Here is a 24976-nt window from a genome sequence, read left to right as displayed (position 1 = left end):
TGTAAATGTTTATTTGTGTTTTTCCCATTGACAGAAATATGTTATCAGTAAAGTAATCACTGTGCAATATGTTACCCTGTACCAACCATCACAGATCAAGTGTTACTTAGATTTGACTGAGCATTCATAATGCAAATGAAAGTAATGGGAAATAAAACAGATTCTTCATATGAATGTCTTCTAACGTTGCCCTGAAAATCATGAATTCACTGATATGCTGAAGAGGTATGACACATTTACAGTGCAGCAACTACACAAAGAAAAATCAGTACCAGTTACAAAATAAAATAGATGACAGCCAAATAAACCATTGTTGGAAATGTAAAGCGTTGTAGAGCTGCTGTCTCTCTGTCCTGCCACTCAGCCAATAATTAGATTCAGCAACAAGCATGAACCAAAGCTGTGGTCCCAGTGATTATACCATATTACCATTATCATTTACTTAAGAGCTGATTCAATATGAAAGAGAGATCCCTATAAGTAACTGAGCTTGTATCCACACCACCAGTGAAAAATCAACAGCTTTGACTAACTTCTTTAGGTTTGTTCATCTCAGTTGTTTTTTTGCTCTTTCCTCTCCATGTCACGAGTTCATGTCTACACTAAACTTCAGCTGAACTTAATAAGTGAATAAAACATTAGTTTGACCCCTGCCGTGCTGATAGCTAATATATCTCTGTGTTAACTTAAAAACCATAACAGACAGAAGAGTTACTCCCTTAATTAACGGTGTAACTGTTCATTTACATGAATTTCATCACCTCATAAGGTGACCGTTTTATATATAAATGCTCACCTGCATCCCTGAAACTCAAATTGTAACCAATTTTAAATAAAGCTGCTGAATAGAATAGTTTGGAATTTACAGAAATGCAGTTCCTGTGCAATATAGTGAGAAAGTTTGAACAGCAGAAAGGCTCGTGATAGCCGCCCTTCTATAATACTTGAAGCTGAAGCCATGAATCTGCCCTGAGCTCTGAGGCGGTTCAGTCGAACTCAACCATCGGGTGGTCGTCCCAGGGTGGCAGCTTGGAGACTTTCTGCTCAGTGGCTGCCTTGATGGGCCAGCCCCAGGCCCTGAAGAAGCCACACAGGTTCATCCCCACAGTCTCTGAGAAGGTCTCGGCATACAGGTTCATCTTCTGATCTTTGTTGTTGGGAACATCGGCCATCTTTCGGTAGGCAGCATTCACCTTTTTATAGGCGCCCCAGCCAAACCGCTCCTGAAGCTACACAGTAAGAAGTAAAAGCAATGTTAATTTACCTTATTATTAACATGCTATTTTCATATGATGTGGTTGTTTTGTATATATTTCTTATAGGTCTTACTGGATTAAATAGACAAACAAACTTTTAAGAGGAAATGACCATATTTTGGGATTTAGTAGCTTTCAATTTGAATGCTTTGATGTTCCTTTCACCTGCAAGTAGGTCTCCAGGGCCGTCCACATGTTCCATTTGTTCAGACGCCTGCCTGCGTTTACAAATGCTGCTGCACGCTTGTGTCGAGTTTCTTTCAAGAGGGTTTTGTGAGCCTGCATGAAACACAAGTAGAGGGGATGATTTTAAACACGGCCATGGTGTCACACACTTTCTCCTCACAGCTGAAATGTCTAATATTTATGTCCTGATATGCCTGTCTAAGCAGAATTTGCATGTTTCTTCCATTGTATGTGTGGGTGACCCTAGCTTTTTCTTACATTTGGGGCAAATTGGTGTGCGACTGTCTGTCTTAAGAGTTGGATTAAATCGTAGGCATTACACGAATATACACATTTTGTAAGGTAAGAAATAATTTCTGTAGCCTGCGAAAACACACTTTTAAAATGCCTAACCTTGGCCCTGGGGACTCCCAGCAATTCCTCATTCACGTACACGGACCACAAGTTGCATGTGGCCTCCGTGGTGTGTGGTGGCAACTCCCACTTGCGTTGCTGTTGGTTGTGTCCAAGTTCATGAATGACGCCCCACATCCCTTTTTCTCTGATTGTGTTGGCATTGACCAGCTTCTTAGCTACACCACTGTGCGCCATGATGGGATAACCTGCATGCATGAAGCCTAAAGAAGGGACAGAAAAAAACAAACAAACAAATAAATGCATAATTCCTGTGTGACAATAGCAGGACACAACAAATAACACTGGACCATCTCCTGTTTATAGCTATAACAATGAAAAGAAAATGGCTTCAGGAAAATGTGTGCTGGCTTCAGTGAACTTATAGACAAAGCAACTCACCGTGAGAAATCTGCACGTCTGTTACGAAGCGCTCCTTACGCTTAAATTTGGCCGGCTTGGCAGACAGGTCAGCGATTTTCCTCATGATCTCATCCCACAGCGCCGCCAGCTCATCGGGTCGCTCCAGATCACGAACGGCGCTCGACGGTACACTGAAGATGATGTTCTCAAACTCCAGCTCTGCCCAGGGCGAGGGAGCTGTACGCAACAGTGACCACTCCTCTGGTGTGGTCACACCTGAAAAAACAAATGGATGATAGATTCATATCAGAGAAACTACTAATTTCTCATCAGGATCTGAATCTGGGAACAAAACGTGACTTTGTTTCATCCCTCAATCGCTTGACTGCTTGAAAATGAAACACTCATTTCACACAACCTGAGAAAAACTCAAGATTTAATCATGGCGTTAAAGACATTTCTTTGATAGTATATGTTGTACACACTGCATGTTCAATATTGACGACCAACCTAAATCGGAGTTTGATTTACTGCATTCTTACCAGATTTGTAGTATGGTGCTGGTACACCCATCTGGATTGTGACCTCCGCCCCCTCTACTTTGGTTTGTTTCGGAGACACCAAGTAGATCAGTCCCCCCCAGAGGTTGGAAACCTGTGTCATGTTTGAGGTGATGGGAGTACTACAGCAAACTTTCCGGGGTCTCTTTAGCACTTCCCCTTTCAGTGTGTCTGTCTGACAGCCTATCTGAATCTGTGGATGAAAAACAAAATTAGCATAACTGTTTTGTGAGTGGGTTTTCAAAAGTAATTCATTCAATTTTGGGACGAGTACCTTCCATTGTTTGTTCACCAGCTCTGGCGGAGCGGCAACATAGGTCTTCATGCCGGGAGAGAGGTAGAGGCCAGTACTGATCCACTCACGTCCTGGTGACACACACAACCACACAGAGAGGACATCATGAGCTCAAAGACGATTTATGATCTACAGTTTACTCATCTTAACTTTTTCCTTTGTAATATGTAAAGAGCTGACTCGTGATCACTTAATGGCAAAATATTTTAAAACAATACAACAATGATAATGATAATGATAAAACTTCAATACCCATTTAAAGGCTCCTTGAGCAACTAAGCAGCTAATTCAGCAAAATGAAGAAGGACTGAATTCTCAGGAATGAGGATGCTGTTTTTCTACAGGGAACAATGTTGTTATCAGATTCTGATTTAAATATCTGTCAAATGTCAGTATAGAATAGAATAGAATAGAATTAATAATTAATAAATGGTGCTCCTAAGCCCATGCAGGAATCACTGCATGGTCTTAGGAGCACTTTTTGAATACTGTTGTCTAAATACACAGGTACCAGTTAAAACTAAACAACAGCAAAGGTGGAACATACATAAACAAAATGCAGCAATGTTGCTGTATTTATCAAATTGGACCGAGATTATCTTTTCTTTTTCTTTTTTTTTAAGTTTAAGATCAAAAAAGCCAACTTGTAAATTCATGAATGATCTTCCCTCCTGGCTGGAAAGGAAGAAAAATATGCAACTTTTGCTGAGTGTGGATTTAAAAAGCCAGCATGTGCCATGGTAATGTGATGAATCTCATGACATGTCATGTGTGACTTCTGTATGTTTAGTTGAAGTTTATTATATATATATATATATATATATATATATATATATATATATATATTTGCAGTTTTGGAATTCAATGCATTGTTTTTAAATGATTCCGAAATGATTTACTCATTTCGAACCATTCTGACCAAACACAGAGAGCTTTCAGACCGTTTGTGTCCACATCAATCTTGATCTTCTGGTTGTAGACCACCGGCATCATTGGATTGTCCCCGATAAGAGAGGACAGGATCTCCTCTTGATTTGGGCAAATACTGTACAGCGATGTGCCCACAGAGTGGATCAGATGTTCTTCGGGGTGCTTTAAAGGGCATTTGCCACTCACCTGGACAAAAGAAGAAATAAAATCCTTTATCACAGAGATGCGAGATGCTGACTACAGCCGTGTCCTTTTTATGCAAAGCATCGATGGAACAAAGTGTTTTATTCCCCCTCCACCCACCGGCTTGATGTGTGACTTCTTGAAAACGTCAGCGAGTATGGACACCACCTGCTTATAAGAAGGGCAGTCGTGTGCCTTCATGCTTAAGTAGATGTCGCAGTGAGTGCCCATCTTTCTAAGGCAATCCTCCTCATGCTTGGTGAGTTTGTCACCAGCGTTCACATGACAGGCAAAACGGTGTAGTAGATGGCGGAAGTGATACGTTTCCTGAAGGGCGTTCCTGGGCTCAGGGGCCTGGTAAGTGCCTCCTTTGAAGTGTTGCCCCAACAGGCTCAAGCCCATGTGGTTCAGGACCTTGTTTGCTGAAAAATTGCAACAAGAATAAATTATTAATGGAAGTAAACCGGACACCACAGCACTCAAAGTTTGAACCACATATAATTCACGTAACCCTGCAGCCTTTTCATGTCACGCCACTCATGGATATTTTCTTTTGCGCCTTGCAATTCTTGCACCCTCCCTCTTGGTGTCCTCAGTGCCTACCTAACGTCTTGAGGCTCTTCACAGGAGGAGTTTCTCTCCCTAGTGTTACTGTGTTTGTGCAGTAGCTTGCAAGACACTCCCAGTCCTCAAAACCCTGCCCTTCTCTTTTGCGTCCCTTTATCATAATAACTTACTGTCTGGATGTACTTCTGTTTACCTTTTATATAAGACTCGACCTCCTGATTTTGATCTGAAACATCCAATCTGATCCAATAATTTGCTGATTTCATGAAGTTCACACTGAAAAAAACAAATTCACTATTTCATGCCTCATTTTTGTTAAATTCCTCTTCTTGCCTTTTTAAAACTCATGGTCCAACCCTAGAGTTAATCTTCTTGCTGAGCAACATTTTGGATTTGCTTTATGTTTTCTCAGCCACACCTTAAAACCTGTCTAGTCGGTCTAAACCAGACACGGGAATCCACGGGCCACATCAGGCCTGTGAGAATATTATGATGCAAGGAAGAAGATCATTGAGAAAGAGCTAAAACCCATCAAATCAATTTCAAGTAATCTGTGATTATTATGTAAAACTTACAGAATTACAAATGGGAATTGATCAAATACATGCATTTTGATTCAATGAGGCGAGCAATCGGTATTGTGACACCACAACACATACAATTATTGGCTCAAGTCATTCTTATTTGTTAAATAGCCTGTTACTATTTGGTTCATAAGGTTTAACTTTGAAGAAACATTAAAGGAATGCAAGAATCAGTAAGCATAATTTCCTGCACCACCAAAAGGAAACTCTGACAGGAAGAGATGTGGCAGACATAAAATCACAACAAAACCCGAGCTTTGTCCAGTCAAGCTGAAATAAAGGTTGCCCTATATTGTTTTTGGAACCATGTCAAATATTTCATGACTGCACGTAAGCAAGGCTTGAATTCAATAAGAATGCATAATTAGTTTCAGAGAGTGTTTCTCCTGTGAAGCAACAGTATTCCTCTTTTAGCTTGATTGGATGTGTGTGTTGGATGTACGCAATTAAGTGGTCATGTTGCAAACAGCGAGCCATCACTAAAAGTGCAACATAAGTAAAAGAAGTTTGTTAATAATAATTTGGTTCTTTTGCTTTTACTTAATTGTTCAGGCAGCTATATAAACCAGTCACTCTCTTCCTCTATAACTTCTGGTTATTCTTCCTTGTTGTTTTAAATGCACATTTAATGGTAATGATGTTAAACTTTGTGATTCAATAAAATTGTTTTGTTTCTTTTAAATTTCACCCATACCACTTATTGTTTCTATTGAAATCACATGTCCTTATGCTGTTGAATCACACCCATTATGTGGCATTTAGAACCTGATATAATTGGCTTCATTAAACTGAAGTACTGCTGTTGCCCACTCCCATCCAAGAACAGGAAGTCAGACGACCCCTTTTCCTCGTCCTGCATGGTATTAGTCTTTTAAGACCCATTTTAAAACCAAATTTTTTATTTTTTTATTTTTTAGATGCATCTTCCTCTTTTAGTACTACAATGGCATATGATGATTTGCCTTGACAGGTATCAACATTATCTTGCAATAAATCATCATACCTGGGAAGTCATGCATTATGTGATGATTTTTGTGAGTTGTCGCCCAATTCCAGGCATGTCCTGCCACCAGCAGTCCTCCGCCCTCCGCTACGAAGTTTACGATTTTTTTGGGCTTGTCAATCTTCGGTAATGTCACATACACACTCAGGCCATCCTTGAAATCTGTCTTCTGGCACTTTAACCCTGACCGGTTCAAGATTTGGCGCCCATGATTGCCATTAATTCCAACAACACCATTGCGGCCTTCGTCCAACCAGAGAACAGCGTTCTTCCAAAAGGGAGCCAGCTCCTACAGGAATAAGCATATTTTGATACTCGTATACTTTGATAAAGATTCCACAATACTGTATTTCTGTTGTACTTTAGACAAATGGAGGCAAACACGATGCTGTTTGACTGACTGAGACAACCTTTTATTTTCTTTTTAACAATAATGAAATGTTGGATATACCTCTTGTTTCAGAAGACCTTCATGTGAAGCCACGATGACTCGTCCCTGTCCATAGTAGCCTCCTGCCAAGAACGTTCCCTTATTTTCCGTGCATCCAATAGAAAACGCCAGCGGGCCGTGGACCAGAATATCAGAGACTGTGAAGTTCGATGGGAATTTAAACTCTGAGACTCCCTGTAGCAGGAAACGCAGGTCATCCTCAAAATCCTTTCCAAGTCTGAAAAGAACAGAGACACAGAAAGCTGGTGAAGTACCTCCATTCAGGCAATGGAATCCTGAGACTCAACACCTGTGGCAGCATGGTGCAAACTTAAGATTTTTATGTTTTCCTTTACAAAAATGGCATCTGTCACACACATTTTGCTTAGAATACTCTTCTTTCAAGCTGAGAAGAGATGTTTCAAGACTACAAATATCATCTACACATTGCATCCTGCCTTAATAACCAAACATGAAGAGAAAAGGGACTAAACACTCACACAACGGCCATCCAGGAAGAAGGGATCTGTGGGTAGACTGGCAGGTTCTCTTTCTCAGCCGTATGATCAGAGAAGTAGATCCCTGTAACGCCGGCCACTTTATTCCCATCAAACTCATGCAGTGTGTTTCCCTTGCGGTGCTGTGATGCCCAGTTGAATGCTTGCCCCGCAATCAGCACTCCTCCACCATCTTTCATGAACTTCACCAGGTCTTTAGGGTTGTCGCCCACGCTGTACGCATCCGTCACATACACTGCAGCCCCCAGTAGTTCACTGAAGCCCCCCACAACTTCTACTTTGAAGCCAGACGTTTGGAGGTCATTGGCGACCGCTTTGACGTTCTTGTGCACCCCTACGGTGACGTTGTCAGACCCTTCACCTATCAACCAGGTCACTGCGTTTTTTATCACATCAGGAAGAGTATTCAGGTACGTCTCGTGTCCCAGGACGACAATTCTACCCTTGTTGTAGAAGGAGGCAGCCATCGGGATCTGGCCCCGGCTGTTCATGGCTATAGGAAAGGCATGGTCTCCAATCAGCACCAGGTCACATAGAGCTGGGTTACCTCGGAAGTCCAGCTCCTTCAAGCCTTGCGTCAGAGACAGATAGGCCTCTTCATGCTGGTCTTCGTTTGGTTGATGAGACATGTTGTTTCAGCCCTGTCCCAGCTCGTCCTGTAAAACAACAAGATGGAAATTAAAGCTCTTAATCTTCCACAAGGGGCAGAGGTGCGTCACTTCATGACATCCAATGAAAAAAAAGGATGAGAGCAAACTGATGATTACCACACAGGAGCTGAAGAGAGCAGCTACCAACAGGGAAGAAGAACAGAAATGAGAGCAGGAATGGGTCTTCAGCTGAGACAACGACAGGGTGGATCCTCCTCCTGGCAGTGTTTTAATGAGCACCTGTGTTGACAGTGTTGACAACACTGTCAGTGCACACATCTCTTTTTTACTGGCAGGCGCAGTAGAGTACACACCCCCACTGAGAATTTGCTCATCGTGTTATCTTTACTCAGCAAAAAGGAAGTTAAAAAACAAAGAACAGATTAGATGTTCCAAAACTAAAAAAGGGCAAGTTTTATTGTTCATTGAAGCCTTTTAATAATATAACATAAAATTAGACATTTCTATATTACAAACCTGTCCTTAAAAAGCAGTTTGTTATATAAGTATTTAGAACGGCAAAATAGACACAATTCAACTATGAGATAATATGAATTTAAACACAACTTAAACATGACTATAAATGTGGAAGCAGGAGACATCTTTGTCAAAATCCTGAACAACTGTAAAACCTGAACCGTCAAATAATTTCCAGAAAATTATTTTATTTTTCTAACTGGGATTTTAAGGTCAAATAAGAATTGAACCTTGTGACAATTAAAACATCTATATATCAATTTGTATATTTAAATACATTTTTTAAATCATGTTTGATACAAGCACCATTTTGGGGCAATATATTGCTGACATTTGTCTTTGTTGAACCAATTAAAAACCATTTAAAACCCAATAAAATTAGATTTTCCTCTGATAATTTTTAAACAATGAAGAGGAATTTTTTTTATATATTTTTCTACATCATGCAGATTATGTACCTGTTGCATTAATCACACAATTAATCACATCAAATCAGCAAAGTTGAAGATGAATGTCTTTGTCACCACACAAGCTGGAGTTAAAACAACAGTTGTTGTCATGGGATTTTAATATACAAGTCAAAACCATTTACCATTACCATAAAGACCAGGCCCAATGTTCACCAAAAACATGTGATGGGCGTGTGGAATAACTTGTTCTAGACAGTGAATGTCAGTATAGAAATAGCAGTGACACATACTGCTAAAATTTAAATGCTACTCCCTCTATTGTATTTCCTCCAGGACAAACCATTGAAAGTATTAACTGCAGGTTTTGGTACAATCAAGCAACTCCCTTGTAATTGCTTTGTATAGCTGTTGTGGTTGTGGTTGTTCGGATGAATAACACACATGAGAAAATCCTTTTCTCATCATGTATGCACAATGCTGACTGACCTCTGGAGCAGTGGTCAGCCACCGTGCATTACCCATGGGGCATCCTGGTGATCAGGGCAGCAGCCAGAGATAATCAGTGATGGGATCTGAACCCAGACCAGCCTCTCTGTCAATAGGATATCTATTTATTGTGCTGCAGTAACATCTATTGGTGTTAGGAAACACGGAAACCACTCCACTTTCACACACCTGCAGCATTACGCACTTTGTGCTTTCCATGGGAGAGTTGATTTTTGCCTGTTCGTGTTTCATATACTGTAGTTTTACCCGCAGTATTTATGCTTTTCTTTTGTATTCTCCATCTTTTGCCTATTTTGCCATTTTTTTCGTGTTCACAGAGCCTGGTGGACAGTCACTGCATTTCACTGCCATACTTCGGGCTGAATTTCTTATTAGTGTGAATATGAGTGTGTATGGTTGTGTGTGTGCGTTTTTTTTTTTGTGGATAGATTGGTGACCGGTCCAGGTTGTACCCTGCCTTCACCTCACAACTCTGAATTAAATAACGAGGATTAGAAAATAGATAGATGCAATAGAACCGGCCCAAAAAAGCTAAAAAAAAGAATGTTTTAAAGAATTTTGAGCACAGTTAACACATACGTTTTCAGACAGATATTGGGAAGGATGTGTGTGTTGAAGTAACCCAGAGAAAAGCTTTCACACACAGCTAAATGTATCACGACATGTGTGATGGTAACATCAGTGTACTCATGTCAGTCATTCTGAATACGCCTTTATTTACCTTTGGAGTCACCCACACTTGAAACTAATGACAGACAGATGAGTGAATACATACATCGGAGGTATTTAACAATCTACCAGGCAATGGTTTTTTTCATACTGATTACATTTGGGAGACTAAAAACTCAAAGCTTCCCAGGTGAAACCAAAGAATTAGCATTTTGCAGTAAAAAAAAAAAGAAACAATGAGACTGGAGAAGTCAAAAAAGGTGATGCTATTGCTGAAATCATTTACTCATGATTAATTTCCATAGTCATAAAGAAGTTAAAGTCAGTGTAAATGTGTTTTTTCTTTTCCCCTTTCAAAATATTTTAAAAGAAAATTCAGTGTGATACAAAAGATTCTAAAAATTTAGTTTTTTTGCATGACGTACATTTAATTAGCAGAGTTCATTTTTTCATAGCAGCATATATTTATGTCATGACAATGAACTATGAAATTCACTTTCAGGATTATGTGTTTCACTGAGTGTGAGATATTCATATAAAGACCTGGCAAAGGCTGAAAAGGAACCAGTTAAAATGTCAGATTTCAAGTTAAAAGAAGTGCAATGAAGATCGATTTAAACAATTGTTTACTTTACAAAGTAGATGACGTAGTGTGTCTCTCTGAATGTTGCAAATAAATATAGGTAAAGTGCACCACCAGCAAAGCTACAGTAAAGGCATTAAAGTGAATTCCCTGTCCCATAGTTCATGCAATAGCCTCTCATTAAAGCCATATTAGCCAAACTGGACCAATGGGTGGTCGTTCCAGGGCGGCAGGTTGGAGAGTTTCTGCTCAGTGGCGCCCTCGATGGGCCAGCCCCAGGCCTTGAAGAATCCACACAGGTTCCTCCCCACAGTCTCCGAGAAGGTCTCGGCATACAGGTTCATCTTCTGATTTTTTTCCTTGGGAACTTTGGTCATTTTCTGGTAGGCGGCAAACACTTTTTTAAAGGCGTCCCAGCCAAACCGCTCCTGCAACTATACCAAATGAGAAAGAGTTAATGATGTTATAATTACACTTTTAGTCTAATTTGCTTATTTTAAGTGTTGTTAAAAGAGTTATTGTCTTCTACCTGCAAATACGTCTCCAGGGCTGTCCACATGGACCACTTGCTCAGTTGTCGGCCCCCCTTAACGTACTCCTCAGTTCGCTTGCTTCGACTTTCGGGCTTCACAGCGTTATGAACCTGCATCAAACAACAGGAAATGAGAGGAACTGTAATTCCAGGTAAAACTTAAGAAAAAAAAGATTGGTTGGAAATGATGTGGGTTTGACAGGCACCTTGTCCCTTTTGAGCTGCAGCACCTCTTCGTGCACATACACCGACCACAAGTTGCACGTGGCCTCCGTGGTGTGTGATGGGAACTCCCAGGAGCCTCTCTGTTGATTGTGACCAAGCTCATGGATGGGGCCCCACATGCCTTTGGTCCTGGCAGTTTGAACGCTGACCAGCGTGGCTGCAGAGGACTTGTGTGACATAATAGGATAACCTGCATGCATCCATCCTGAGGGGAAAGAACTAGGTCATTAAAAATAAAACAAAAGTCGAGCTGTGACTAGAAAAAAACATGCCAGATTAAAGGAAACTCGTCACTCATTTGTTGAATTTTTGTTTAATCCACAAGCAGTGTGATGAAGCAAACAGAACATCTTGTATCCTTGATAGGCATTGTCCAACAATTAAACATCTTAGCTAGTGGTGGTTTATTTTGAGTTAAAACTGCTGTACCTCATTTAGCAAATGACTGACAATAAGCCAAGTGAAACATATGTCCAGTGTTTTAGTTTCCTTTAGTTTTCGAGGACGAAAGCCCACTTCAGTTAGACAAACGGGTTCAGTGAGAAGATCAACATCAAAGAAAGCATGTTTGTTAGGTATTAGATTTAAAACCATGCTGCACCCGTCTCCGTTGACGTGACTGCCACAAACATTTGTGCTCTGATTGACAACAGGGTGAGTCACGCAAGTTTGACCGCACACACACGCTTAACTTCTAGAAGAAGAAGGAACACTGGATTCATCTTGCTGGGATTATAAAAGAAAAAAGGTGTAAGTAGTTACAGGTACTATTCCTACCGTGAGAAATCTGCACATCGGCAACAAAGCGCTCCTTGCGGGGAAATTTGTGTGGTATGGCAGCCAGGTCAGCAATGCCCCTCATGATCTCACCCCACATCGCCGCCAGCTCGTCGGGGCGGTCCAGGTTACGGACGGCCTCTGACGGCACAGTGAGGATGATGTTCTCAAACTCCAGCTCTGCCCAGGGTGAGGGAGCGGTGCGCAGCAGCGCCCACTGCTCTGCTGTCGTCACCCCTGAGATGACAAAGAGATTTCAACCTCATTGCCTTCTCGTCTTATTGTTCAATGCACTGAAAATTCTACCAAAAGGTTCTCAGAAACCAGCTAACCCTAACCCGTTTAGACTGTTTACAGGACAATACGTTTATTTTAAGAAAAGCTTGATAAAGTGATATTATTTCACTTTAAATTTCAATGAAAACTAAGGAGATTCTCGAGGTCTTACCAGACTTGTAGTAAGGAGCGGGAACAGCCATCTGCACGACGACCTCTACCCCCTGTACCTTTGTTTTGGGAGGGGCCACCAGGTAGACGAGTCCCCCCCAAAGGTTCCACACCAGCATCATCTCGGAGGTGACAGGGAACCTCTCGTGAACGCACGGCGCCCTCTTCAACTCATCAGATTTCAAAGTGTCTGTCTGACAGCCTATCTGAATCTGTGGATGGAAAATGAGGTGCATTGAAACAGAACTCAATAAAGACGTTTGGCAATCAGAAAGACAATAAAGTCAATATCGGTTAGTGAACAGTACCTTCCAGCCCTTATTGAGGATCTCTTTTGGTATGGCCAAGTAGGTTTTCATACCAGGAGAAAGGTAGAGACCTGAACTGACCCACTCAGACCCCTCTGGAACACACAGACAGCATCGGTTTCAGACCAGTGCATGGACGAGATCAGTATAAAGTGGTCTCCTCATCACTAAGAACAGCGAATGCCGACCTGCCGTGTCGACATCAACCTTGATCCTGTAGTTGTAGACAACTGGGAGCAGTGGGTTGTCCTTGATGAGGCAGGGCAGGAGCTCATCGGGATTTCTGCAAACCTTATACAACTCTGTGCCCATATGGAGGAGCGCTCGGTCCTTCGCATTCTTAACTGGGCAACTGTCGCTGACCTGGAGTAAAATACGTCAATTTCTGAGGTGCGATAACTTGGTGTACACCGTGGTCACTAACAGCATTGTTGTATTGAAAGTAGTAGTTTTAAATAATTCAACACACCTGTGGCATACCCGACTTCTTGAAGAGGTCGGTGAGGATGGACACCACCTGCGCATAGGAGGAGCAGTCATGTGCCTTCATCTGCAAGTAGGTGGAGCAGTCATGGGAAAGCTTTTTCAGGCAGTCCTCCTCGTGCTTGCTCAGTTTTTCGCCCACGTTCACGTGGCAGGCGAAACGATGCAGGTGGTGGCGGAAATGATACATATCTTTCATGGCCTGGCCGGGATTCGGGGCCTGGTAGTTACCTCCTTTCAGGGTTGCCCCCAACAGGCTCAAGCCCATTTGGTTCAGAACTTTGTTTCCTGGAAGACATTGAGGCAGAGAGGACTCATTCTACTTTTGTAATTAGAGTGTGGTGTTAAATAATACGGACGACGAGATAGGGAACTAGGTTGATATGTAGTCGAGTTCGTGGTTTGTTTGGTAGGGGTGAATATCAGTTGGTTGGTCAGTCAGTAAGGATGGTACACAGTTAGTTGGATAGATCTGTTGGTAGGCTAATACTTTCAGATTGTCAGTCGATAGGCAGATCATAGGTAGGTGGGAAAATCAGTTTGTAAACTGATCATCTGGAGAGTTTGTTGGCCAGCCAGTCAGTAGCTAGTTCTGTGGTAGAACGGGTCGTTTGACTGGTAGGTTGGTTATACAGTAGGCAAGCGGGTTGGTAAGTCAGCAGAAGGGTTAATTTATATACTTAGAAGAAATAAATGAGTAGCTATATCTTGAATCCATTCCTTGATCCTTTGGATATATTCCTGTGTCCACGTAATATAATATCCATTACTTCTCCTTTTGATGTTCACAGTGGATTCCTGTTTAATGTATTAAACAAATGCAATTCCCCTTCTTTTGTGGTCACAGTATAAGCAGATTACTAGTTACCTCTTGCCAGTATATCTTTCATATGGCCAGCTGTATTTACTTTCTTCTCTGTGTTATTTTTGTTTTGGTGTGGCCAGCAGGAATAGACCAGTTACACCAGTTCAGCCTTTTCACAACAAAGAACTCATATGCAAATTTCTAAAAAATGGGGTTTCTCAAAATCCTGTTTTTCAAGGTAATTTAAAGAGGAGTTGAAGCGCTTCCCAGTTCAACAAGCTTTTAATTACAGCTTCTTAACTCTTAAGCAGCTTTTTTAAAGTCATCTACTGCTGCACTACTGAAAAGTAGTGAGAGGAACATGTCCGACATGCATCACGCTATGTTAGCATGGGGTAACTTGAAATAGAAATAGGTGAGTCATCATACCTGGGAAATCTGTAAGAGGACGTTTGTCTTTGTGCGACTGCGCCCACCACCAGGCATGGCCGCCCACCAGGAGGCCTCCGCCCTCTGCTACGAAGTCAAGGATTGCGTTTGCATGTTTACCGATGTTTGCTGGGCTCACAAACACACTCAGATGTCGCTTGAAGTCCGTCTTCTCACACTTCAACCCGGACTGGGTTAGGATTTTGCGGATTTTATCATCCTCTGCGCCGACAACCCCATTGCGGCCTTCATCCAACCAGAGGAGGGCGTTCTTCCAAAATGGAGCCAATGCCTGCAATATTAGTAGATATTTTGAGAAAGGCAGTATTTTTTCAATCCCATGAAAGAATGTATTTTTAGTGCCCTGGAGACCGCCACTTCCTGACAGCCAAATGAGTAGCTCTACCTCATGTTTCAGAAGACCTTCATGTGAAGCCACAATGACTCGTCCCTGTCCGTAGTAGCCTCCCGCCAGAAACGTCTGCTTATCGTTTGTGCACCCGATAGGAAAAGCCAGTGGGCCGTGGACCAGAATCTCAGAAGCTGTTAATCCTTTTGATATATCAAACTCTGAAATCCCCTGCAGAAGGAATCGTAAGTCGTCCTCAAAGTCCTTTCCTAGTCTAGAGAGAGAAAACAAAAAGTCTCAAATTAAAAGAAAACATTTTTGAACTAATTCCGACTGTTTAAAGAAACAGCTAACTATTATTTTTGACAGTTATAATATATATGTATTATTAGTTTTATAACTATGAGCAGTACCCAGTCTGTTAACGATCACATTTATTGTCGGATTCAAAGGTAAAAATACAAACTAAAATCTAAAAAACAGTCATTGAATTTATAAATTGAATCATGCTGTTTTATTACATTCTATCAACTTCACAAAACTTATTTTGCACTAAAAAGAGTGGTACCTTCAGTATTGATACTAAAAAAGACTGTGTAGAGATGTTTTCAGATTAAATATGATCAGAAAAATATCCAAAAATGTGCAAAAAGAACCAAGCACTCACACTACGGCCATCCAGGAAGAAGGGATCTGTGGGTAGACAGTCAAGTTCTCTTTCTCAGCCGTATGATCAGAGAAATAGATCCCTGTAACTCCGGCCACTTTATTCCCATCGAAATGATGGAGTGTGTTGTCTTTGCCATTCTTGGAGGCCCAGTTCCACGCTTGCCCCGCTATCAGCACTCCTCCACCTTCTCTCATGAACTTCACCAGGTCCTTCGGGTTGTCGCCCACGCTGTACGCATCAGTCACATACACTCCAGCCCCCAGTTTGTCACTGAAGCCCCCCACAACTTTTGCTTGGAATCCGGACTTATGGAGGTCATCAGCTACGGACTTGAGGTTATTGTGCACCCCTACGGAGAGGTTTTCAGAACCATCGCCTCGCAGCCAGGTCACAGCGTTTTTTACTACATCGGGAAAGGAACTTAGGTACCCTTCATGGCCCATGACCACAATCCTACCCTTGCCATAAAAGGATGCAGCCATCGGGACCTGGCCCCGGCTGTTCATGGCTATAGGAAAGGCATGGTCTCCGATCAGCACCAGGTCACAGGGGACAGAAGGCCCTCGTAGGTCCAGCTCTCTCAAGCCTTTCATTATAGACAAGTAAGCCTCTTCATGTTGGTCATGGATGGGTTGATGAGCCATGGTGGTGTCAGTCCTGTGGACACAGAAAGACACAGATTCAACATTGAATCCAATATTAATTAATCAAATGAAAACAGAAAAGGAACAAGTGCAGCTTTTTCTATTTAAAAAAAAAGGTACAGCAGTCACACACAAGTCCTCAAGTTTCATGAACAATCAAAACCTGAATAATAAAGCCATGTTTTGAATTTTACCTGCACGATTTCAACTCTCTTCCTTGTGATATGAGCAAACAGCAGCTGAACAGCAGCTTTCAGACAGGTTGCACATTAAGAGCACAACCCAACTGGACAGAAGAATAGAGGAGGAGGAACCTGAGGAAGGACAGCCCAGTAAGAAAACAGCACGACTGAAAAGCAAACAGATCTTTAGAGTTTGTGAAATTATGGTAGTGGAATATACAAAGGCATTGATCGTGATAAGCAAAGAAAGACACGTTTGTGAAAACAAGAAGTGAATCATCCTGAACCAGAACATCAAGTCACTCTGTTGAACTCATTGAAATAAATCATAATAAATAAAGTAATAAAATATAGTTTTATCTCGTTAAGTAAACATTACTAGAGCAAAAATAAGCATTTAGTTAAACCAGATACGTGTGTGATTATAGAACATACCAATTTTCTGTTATTTCCGCACTCCTCCTGGATTGTCATTCTCAAGTCTCCACCGGTGTTTCGGATTAAGTGGATTCCCTGTTAAATTGTGACCTTTGCAAGAGCCCCGCCCCCTCGTTGTCGTTTCCCGACGTTGACTTCTCGGTAACTGAGCGCGTACAGCTGCGTGACACTCACAAAATGCATAACATTTCGAAACGTCATTAAAAATGCAGTGAAACGGTGTTCAGCAAAGCAGCTATGGATAACTTACAAGTTTTTATGAGTACTTCTTTATGAACTTTATGAACGTCGAAAGTAGTCGGTCACTAATTACCAGGGAAACCAGTTCCGCCGAAACACCAACCCAAAGTGTCACTGCGTACTAAAATGTCATCTGAAATATGTGACTTATCAACACACTATTAAACGAATAACGTGCATAGTCGAACCCTCGTAAATAACTCACCGTTAGTAAAAAAAAAAAAAAAAAACTCCACAAATAAAGTCCTCAAATTTACAGGAAGACTCTACCTATTGGCAGTTCGGATAGGAAAGTTTAGCGGGAACGCGTTTCTACACGGATATATTTTTCTGATGTACCGCGGATACGCTGGGAAACAGTCTGTTCCGGTTTGTGTTGCGAGAAAACAATCGCTCTAAAAGACTTTAAAAGGAAGGAAACTAATCTAATATTAAGTTGATCTCGTAACGCCACGTTCACCGCAATCTCCACCATCTGTTTCTTTTTCCTTCTGTTTACTTTCTGCTCACAAACACGCAGTTTGTTGCTGAAAGTGAAGCCCCTACTGATGTCCTGTACGCTGGTGTCCCCCTCGGGGGTCCGGGTCCCTCTGGAAGACGGCCGAGCTGTGATTCTGGGCCGGGGTCCCGACACCGGTGTGGCCGATAAGAGATGCTCCAGACACCAGGGTGAGGCACATGGAGGATCTTTTTGATTGTTCAGTTTTCTGTTTGAATTATTATTATTATTATTGTGTTTTTTTTAAGGAGATCTTACTCACACATTGTCTTGTCGATCATTTTGAAACAATCAGTAGCAGTCTACACACACACACACACACACACAGATATAGATTGATACTTTATTCACAGCAGCCTGTCACTGAATGGATGCAGTGGGTTGTCCATGATTGACAGGAGCCATTGCCAGCGCCTGTCGCTGAGATACAGATGTCAGACTGTCCAGTTCTGTGCCAACCATAGAGCCTGCCTTCCTCACTATTTTGTCACTATTTTGTCCAGATGTGTGGCATCCTTCTTCTTGATGCCTCCCCAGATGGGTGTGTCCACACCCATTTGTTAGCTGTTACACTACTACTACTGTAATACTCAAAATATCATAAAAAGAATTATCTTCTTAGCTGCCTTTGAATAACATGTCAGGTTTTTTGTTTTTTTTTACACTCCTTCTGTTTCTTTTAGTTAAGGTGGTGGCTTGCTATGCAGACCAGGGTGTGGTTGTTACTCAGGTATGAACACATTTTACTGGTGCCTCCTCGCCCAAGATATAAACCTCTATAAACACTGTAAATGATTCAGTCCAATGTCCATATGTGTCTCCTCAGCTCGGTCCCAACCCCTCGTCCCTGGACGGTGAGCAGCTCAGCCGGGGCCAGTCCGGGAAACTCTCCAACGGCTGCACTTTGTACCTGGTCAATCAGAGTCACCCTTTTAAAGTGAGCTACTCCGCAAGCTCCAACAGACCTGCTGCCTCTCCTGCGCAGGGAGGGCTGAAAGCCACAGACAAGACAAAAGGAGGGAGGAACGGGGAAGCGAAAGACACACAGTCCAGCCCGACACCCAAACGCAGCATCAAGGATTTCTTTTCTACTTCTCCAATGAGGGTAACTCTGTCAGGACTGTTTTGATTTTAACATGAAACCTGCATAGTTAATTTGAATATTTTTCTTTTTCTTTTTTTTCTCAGCCAAAAAGACGTCTGTGCCCGAAGGAGGAGCAAAGTGAGGCCAAGCGCAAAAAAAACGATGAGGAAGAGGAGGATGAGGAGGAGAGAGCAAACGAGGAGAAGCTGAAGCGACTCCAGGAGTTTGCCGAGAAGTCGGTGGCCGGGGAGGGCAGCAACAGTAAGCCTGCCACTTCCTCGTCACATGTGAAGGCGTGTCCTCAGAGCAGCTGGCAGCAGGTGGGAAACCTGCTGCTTTACACTGCCGCAGGGGTCAAAGGCAGTGATAAGGTGAAAGCTCTTGATTTCATACAATTCTCCATCTAACAACACTTTGTAGTTCTGCTTTTTCTCAATCAAATCTGGTCAAATAGTTTCATTTTAGGCTTCAGCATAGAAAGAACAAAAAAAGGTTTGAATGCATAAAGACACTCACGCTGTAAAAAGTGTTTTCTACCACTGCACACTTCTAACATAATGACTGACAGAGAAAGAGCGCTGTTAAATTGTGCCTGTGTTTTATGCTTCACTGATCTCCTGAATCATATTTTCATTCATATTAATTTCTATTTGCACGGTGGTTTGTTGCTCTCGTGTCATTGGTTGGGGACCGCGCAGCTGATGTCTTCACACTCTGCCTGCAGGTTGCCGGGTTCGACATTGACGGCTGTATTATCACCACCAAGTCTGGCAAAGTGTTTCCAACAGGACCGGATGATTGGAGGTGAAGCTGCTCTCGTCAAGCCAGCAAAAGCCGAGAAGCCTTTTCTTCTTCTTTTTTCTTTGGTGACATTTGTGGCTTATTTCACCTTGTTTTCGCTCACCAGGATCCTTTACCCCGAGATTCAGCCCAGGCTGGCCAGTTTGCTCAAAAAAGGTTACAAGGTAAAGAGGAACCAAGCAAATTGTGTTCAAACCCGGTGAGATACAAGCCAGCTAAACATAGATTTGTTCCCGTAGGTGGTGTTTTTCACTAACCAGATGGGGATCACGAAAGGCAAACTGAGACCAGAGGTGTTCAAGTCCAAAGTGGAGGATATCCTGTCCACCCTGCAGCTCCCCGTGCAGGTTCGTCGACGTGTTGCAAGCTGACCGCCGTCGTCTCACCTTCACACTGATCGTTAAACCGTCTCCTTTTCTGCTGTCGGCAGGTGTTTGTGGCGACCGGTCCCGGTATTTACAGGAAACCTGTGATGGGAATGTGGAATCACCTGTGTGAGAAGGTAAAAAAAAAAAAGCCAAGGAAGAAATTGAAACACACATATATTTTAAAACACCACACCTCATTTAATGTATTTGCGCTGATGTATTAAATATTCAGTACTTATGTTTTCTTTTCAGGCCAATGATGGCGTGACTGTTGACAAAACCCAGAGTTTGTACGTGGGCGGTAAGAAATCCTGGTTGTGGAGCTTTTTGCTCCTTTTATTTTATAAGCCTGTAATTACACTGAACATTGAGCAAACAACTACAAACCTTCCGCACTCTTTCAATTTGAAGTTGCCTTGTGCATGATGTTTATTTTCTGTGTAATAAAAATTGTAATTATTATAACAATTAAAATAACATCACTAATGAAAATTTCTCTGTAATGTAAAGTGATTAAACTTCACCAGCAGACCGGACAAAACATTTCAAATTTGAAACTTACATTAGTTACTCTAGACAATAGCTTTGTTCCTCTACACAAAACTGGACCAACCAGTAATATAAATCAAAAAGAGCTGCTATTTTCATAAACAAAATCAAGCTCTGTTTTCCCTGTAATTTTCACCCTGTTAAAGGTCAACCAGCAGACTGGGTTGAATCCTCTTGTGAGCTTGTTTTGGCCTCCGGGCCACATGTTTAACACCCACGCTCTAAATTCGCACACATTATCTTCAAACCAATAAAGACGTTGAGTTAGATTTTTTTTTTTATTTCTTGTATTTTCACATTGTAAGATTTTGTTAATGGCCGACGCACCTGAAACATTTCTTACGGTTTTGCTTTTTAGATTGTCTCCATAACATAATCACATCTACTACATTTATTTTCTTTACTGAAACATGAATTTGGAACGACATTTTAGCTCTTTAACCTTCTATTATTTTTGACTTCCTGCCTCTGCTCAGACGCTGCAGGCCGACCAGAGAACTGGGCCCCTGGGAAGAAGAAGAAGGATTTCTCCTGCAGCGATCGACTGGTAACACTTCAATTAAATATGTCACGATCACTCCGATGCTTCTCGGTGATACTGAATGAGATGGTCTCATAAACCTTGTTGCAGTTCGCTCTGAATATCGGGCTGCAGTTTCACACCCCAGAGGAGTATTTTTTGGGCTGGAAGAGCGCCCCCTACAAGCTGCCTGAATTTGACCCTGTGAGTACCGAGCGGTAAAGCGTGTGTGCAAATGAATTAGCCAGTGAGGCGACGTGGTTTGAGATTTATTTTCTTCCGGTTCGTCAGAGGAAGCTCGACTCAAACGCCCGACTGTACGACCCACCGTCCGCCTCTCTCACCTCCGACAAGACGGAGGTCATTGTCGCCGTGGGCTTCCCGGCATGTGAGCATCCTGCCTCCCTCCTTCACGTTTCCTCTCCTCGCACCGACACTTTATTTATTCTCGGTCTGATTCTTTCATCCACAGCGGGTAAATCCTCTTTCTTCCAAACCCACATTGTTCCAAAAGGCTACCACTATGTCAACAGGGTGAGTGGATCTTTTAGGAACTGACTCCAGGCCCTCCACAACACCCGTACACCGACAAGCCATAACAATATGACCACATGCACTATAATGTGGAGGTTCTTCTAATGCCGGAGTAGTTCTGACCTCTTAACCTTTCACCAGTGACCAGATGTGGTTATTATCTTCGGTTTCTTTAAAACATACTCTTAAACTAACTTGATTACAAAATACACAAATAATTCGGAAACTAACAGATTTTGCTCGAAACTAGTATTAGTAGCCCTCAAAATGAGAAAAACTGTTTACTAACATCCAGTGAGAATTATATTCAATTGGAAGATGTTGTTGATTATACGTTTTGAAAAAATGTGATGTTAGACAATTTCCTTTTTATATTATTTATAAATAACACATTGGTGCCCCCATAACATGAGATAACACTTTGTTCATCCCACAATGGAAAATTGAATAGCTTGTTCACACCAGGTATGATTTTTTTAGTGAAATATGGATTTCAGTTCAGAAAATTAGGACTGATTGGCCAAATGTATTGTTGACATGCTGAGCCCAAATGCACACTGTATGGAGACTTAATTCACTTCGATATGGTTATTATAAATTTTGATATTGCAGTAACATTATCCAGACATGATACTATCATCGAGACATCTTTATCTATTAAAACGCACTCAAATACTCACATTTGCAATTTGTCACTAGTCAACTTTTAGGGCAAAATGTAATGTCATAATATAATCGCTGATCAGTGATCGCTTCATTGTATTTTGCAGTTTTTGAAATAATTGATCCACTTGGATTTGCTTAATTCTTTTGCATATTCCATTTATTTCTGGATGTTTTTGTTTTTATTAATTTGATGATAAATTAATTTAGTATTTCCCAGCCTCTTCATTTCAGTTCCATGCCTGTCAGCTATGTTCCTCAACTCTGTTTGTGTTTCGTACCAGGACACCCTGGGTTCATGGCAGAACTGCGTGAAAGCGTGCGAGCGCGCGCTGCAAGATGGTCACAGCGTCGCTGTGGATAACACCAACCCGGACAAAGAGTCCCGCAAACGGTGAGGCACAACTGTATCAGGATTGTGTATGTGTGTGTCTGTGTGTGTGTGTTGGCACTGGGTACATCAACAGGTTTATATTTACAGGATCTGCTTTATTACTTTCTGCCTTGTTTATCTTTGAGTCACGTACAGTTGAAGGGAATTACACACAGACCGGCAAGTAAATTTACACAGAGGGTGGAGGAGTTCAGTCTTTGAGCTTAAGTCTCATTTTAAGATTTGAATACACCTGCAGACTCACTGGTTCTTTCAGCCCTAATTCAAGTCCACATTTGGGGCTTCTTCTTTTTTTCTGTGACATTTGCATTAATGCATGACTCTTCTCCTTGTACTACAATTTCTCTTTCTTCTTGTTGTCATGATTTCATCAAAAGTGATGGTCCCGCCGGGGGTTGGGGGGGTGGTGGGGGGATGGCCCCCGGGGGTGCGGCGGGCTCCGCTGTCGGGGCCGGGGGGGCTCCCTGCCCGTGTGGCCTGGGGGCGCTGCACTGGCCGGTCCCGGCTTGGCGGCTCGGTCGGGGCCCGGGGCTCTGCACCCTTTATCCTTCTCCTGTGGGCCCCTCTGGCCTGGGGGGGGTCCTCTCTGCGCGCTCCATCTGGTGCCTTCCGGGTTGGGGCGTGGCTCTCCGGGGGGGTTTGTCGGGGCCTCCCTGGATCCGGCGGGTCGCTGGGTGCCGGAGTGGCGGCGTCCGGCCCTGGTGGCCTTGGGCTCCGGGGTGGTGCTGCGGCCCCCCCACAACAGTTCCATTCACATCCAGAGGACAAACCACACACACACACACACACACACACACACACACACACACACACACACACACACACACACACACACACACACACACACACACACACACACACTTCCACTCCTCATTGACGAGATTGTTCTGTTAATTATCAAAACCAAGTTGTTGTTTGCTTTTGTTGTTGTTGTGTTTGTTTGTTTGTTTTATTTATTTATTTTTGTTCTATGTCCTTTTTGTTTTTGCTTTTGTTATAATTGCTGTCATTATTTAGGTCTTTTGCTCTGTTGTTGCTCAGGCTGGTCTTAATCTCATGGCAGTTGGAAAATATTTAGATCACTGTGGTTAATGTATTATCAAAAAAAAACAACAACAAAAAATAGTATGTAGCACTAACAAGGGTATTGTATGTATTTTGTATTTTGTATTTTTTGTATTTATTTTGTTTCACCAAGCCTTTCTCTGTCTCTCCTCTCCTCTCTTCTCCTCTATCCTCTCACCCCAACCGGTCCGCAGAATGCCGCCACCTCTGAGTCTGGTTTCTGCAAAGGTTTCTCCTTGTTGAGGGAGTTTTTCCTTTCCACAGTCGCAAACACACCTGCTTGCTCATGTGGATATGTTGGGCTTTTCTATTTTCTCTATAACAGCAAATTGGAATGACTGTAAAGTATTTAAAAAAAAAAAAAAAAAAAAAAAAAAAGTGATGGTCCCGCCCCACACTTTGAGAACTGCTGCATGTTTCCCATGATGTTACGTGCTGCAGGTTATGCACGAGCCTGCCGCTAATCCTGTGTGTTTCTCACAGATACGTGGATGTGGCTAAAGCGGCGGGAGTGCCGTGTCGCTGCTTCCAGTTCTCGGCCTCCCTGGAGCAGGCCAAACACAACAACAAAGTACGAGTCACACTTGCGCTCCCACGCTGTTTGGGTCTGATCCTGGATTTGTGTTTTTTTTTTTCTATTTACTCATGAATGAGAGTTGTATTCTCGTTTAGTTTCGCGAGATGGCTCCGTCAGACACCAAACACGCCAAAGTCAACGACATGATCTTCCACAGCTACAAGTGAGTGAAAGTTAAAGAGGAACCACTGACGGGACAAACGTTTGAATGAATGCATATTAAGTCAAGAGTCACTGGTGGGTTAGTTGGGTTTTTTGATGCATTTCTGGAACCTTTTTAATAGTTTGCCCTGTTCTGTTGGAGTAACATTGGAATTACCATATTATATTATTATATCGAGGACTGATCACTGTCATCCTATTTTGAGTTTAGAAGCCTGCTGCTCCTTCTATAACGCTGCGATGTGGTGGGCTTCATTGTTCTACACCCCGGATCTAAATCTGTCTTCTCCGTCTCCCTCTGGACAGGAAACACTTTGAGGCGCCGGCTGTCTCTGAAGGCTTCTCCGAGATCCTCCAGATCCACTTTGTTCCAAACTTCAAGGACGACGCATCAGAAACTCTGTTCAGACAGTTTTCTGAAGGCTGATTGGATGAGCTCACATTGGTGAATGTTGTTTTAATAATCTGACTGTCTATTAATAAAGAAGTCCGAGGTGAGACTGGAGACACGTTCTGATGAACGTCCAGGTTGTAGTTTAATTTTTGCATATTTGTTTAGTTTACAAAAAACAAAGTTGATGTTTTTTTTTGTTTTGTTTTTATTTCACAATAAAACTACTGAAACATCCTCGGTGTTGTTGTGTGTGTGTGTGTGTGTGTGTGACTC

The 24976-nt window shown here is 42.3% G+C and overlaps 3 protein-coding genes across 5 annotated transcripts; 1 reads left to right on the top strand and 2 right to left on the bottom strand.

The window, feature by feature from the left end:
- Positions 1-8061, bottom strand: LOC308141448 (TRPM8 channel-associated factor homolog). Its single transcript, XM_080511616.1, has 12 exons — positions 8036-8061; positions 7251-7924; positions 6772-6988; positions 6321-6609; positions 4287-4588; positions 3995-4169; positions 3033-3124; positions 2741-2951; positions 2238-2474; positions 1836-2059; positions 1422-1535; positions 1-1229 (listed from the first exon to the last, which is right to left on the bottom strand). Exons 2-12 carry the CDS (start codon positions 7895-7897, stop codon positions 987-989), a joined length of 2751 nt encoding a protein of 916 aa, XP_080367742.1. The 5' UTR covers positions 7898-7924; positions 8036-8061; the 3' UTR covers positions 1-986.
- A 1972-nt stretch (positions 8062-10033) lies between these two features.
- On the bottom strand, positions 10034-17362 carry LOC308141434 (TRPM8 channel-associated factor homolog). Of its 2 annotated transcripts, XM_080511597.1 has the most exons (14): positions 17104-17362; positions 16851-17022; positions 16428-16547; positions 15587-16246; positions 14977-15193; positions 14571-14862; positions 13323-13624; positions 13042-13216; positions 12854-12948; positions 12547-12757; positions 12099-12335; positions 11303-11526; positions 11094-11207; positions 10034-10998 (listed from the first exon to the last, which is right to left on the bottom strand). In XM_080511597.1, exons 4-14 carry the CDS (start codon positions 16231-16233, stop codon positions 10756-10758), a joined length of 2757 nt encoding a protein of 918 aa, XP_080367723.1. In that variant the 5' UTR covers positions 16234-16246; positions 16428-16547; positions 16851-17022; positions 17104-17362; the 3' UTR covers positions 10034-10755. The 2 variants fall into 2 exon arrangements, with proteins under 2 accessions (XP_080367723.1, XP_080367724.1); XM_080511598.1 differs by lacking the exon at positions 16428-16547 and having other exon boundaries at positions 16851-17362.
- A 76-nt stretch (positions 17363-17438) lies between these two features.
- Positions 17439-24937, top strand: pnkp (polynucleotide kinase 3'-phosphatase). 2 transcript variants are annotated; one of them, XM_080514053.1, is made up of 17 exons: positions 17439-17762; positions 18276-18322; positions 18419-18697; positions 18781-19047; positions 19401-19480; positions 19584-19641; positions 19717-19824; positions 19908-19979; positions 20098-20146; positions 20871-20941; positions 21026-21118; positions 21206-21302; positions 21387-21448; positions 22396-22505; positions 24054-24141; positions 24243-24310; positions 24616-24937. In XM_080514053.1, exons 1-17 carry the CDS (start codon positions 17642-17644, stop codon positions 24734-24736), a joined length of 1791 nt encoding a protein of 596 aa, XP_080370179.1. In that variant the 5' UTR covers positions 17439-17641; the 3' UTR covers positions 24737-24937. The 2 variants fall into 2 exon arrangements, with proteins under 2 accessions (XP_080370179.1, XP_080370180.1); XM_080514054.1 differs by lacking the exons at positions 24243-24310; positions 24616-24937 and having other exon boundaries at positions 23765-24135.
- Positions 24938-24976: the final 39 nt, after the last annotated feature.

This window comes from Blennius ocellaris (genome assembly GCF_963422515.1).
Source record: "Blennius ocellaris genome assembly, chromosome: 2".
NCBI classification, from domain to species: Eukaryota; Metazoa; Chordata; class Actinopteri; order Blenniiformes; family Blenniidae; genus Blennius; species Blennius ocellaris.
Note: the sequence above shows the minus strand (reverse complement) of the source record. Positions and strands in the feature narration are given on the sequence as shown.

Coding starts and splice junctions, on each gene's coding strand:
- LOC308141448 (XM_080511616.1), bottom strand. CDS start 7,897: ATGTCTCATCAACCAAACGAAGACCAGCATGAAGAGGCCTATCTGTCT. Junction 6,610..6,771: donor AAGGTCTTCTGAAACAAGAG/GTATATCCAACA, acceptor TTATTCCTGTAG/GAGCTGGCTCCCTTTTGGAA. Junction 2,475..2,740: donor AGCACCATACTACAAATCTG/GTAAGAATGCAG, acceptor TTGTTTTTTCAG/GTGTGACCACACCAGAGGAG.
- LOC308141434 (XM_080511598.1), bottom strand. CDS start 16,233: ATGGCTCATCAACCCATCCATGACCAACATGAAGAGGCTTACTTGTCT. Junction 14,863..14,976: donor AAGGTCTTCTGAAACATGAG/GTAGAGCTACTC, acceptor CTAATATTGCAG/GCATTGGCTCCATTTTGGAA. Junction 10,999..11,093: donor CCCTGGAGACGTATTTGCAG/GTAGAAGACAAT, acceptor CATTTGGTATAG/TTGCAGGAGCGGTTTGGCTG.
- pnkp (XM_080514053.1), top strand. CDS start 17,642: ATGTCCTGTACGCTGGTGTCCCCCTCGGGGGTCCGGGTCCCTCTGGAA. Junction 19,048..19,400: donor GGGTCAAAGGCAGTGATAAG/GTGAAAGCTCTT, acceptor CTCTGCCTGCAG/GTTGCCGGGTTCGACATTGA. Junction 21,119..21,205: donor AGCTGCCTGAATTTGACCCT/GTGAGTACCGAG, acceptor CCGGTTCGTCAG/AGGAAGCTCGACTCAAACGC.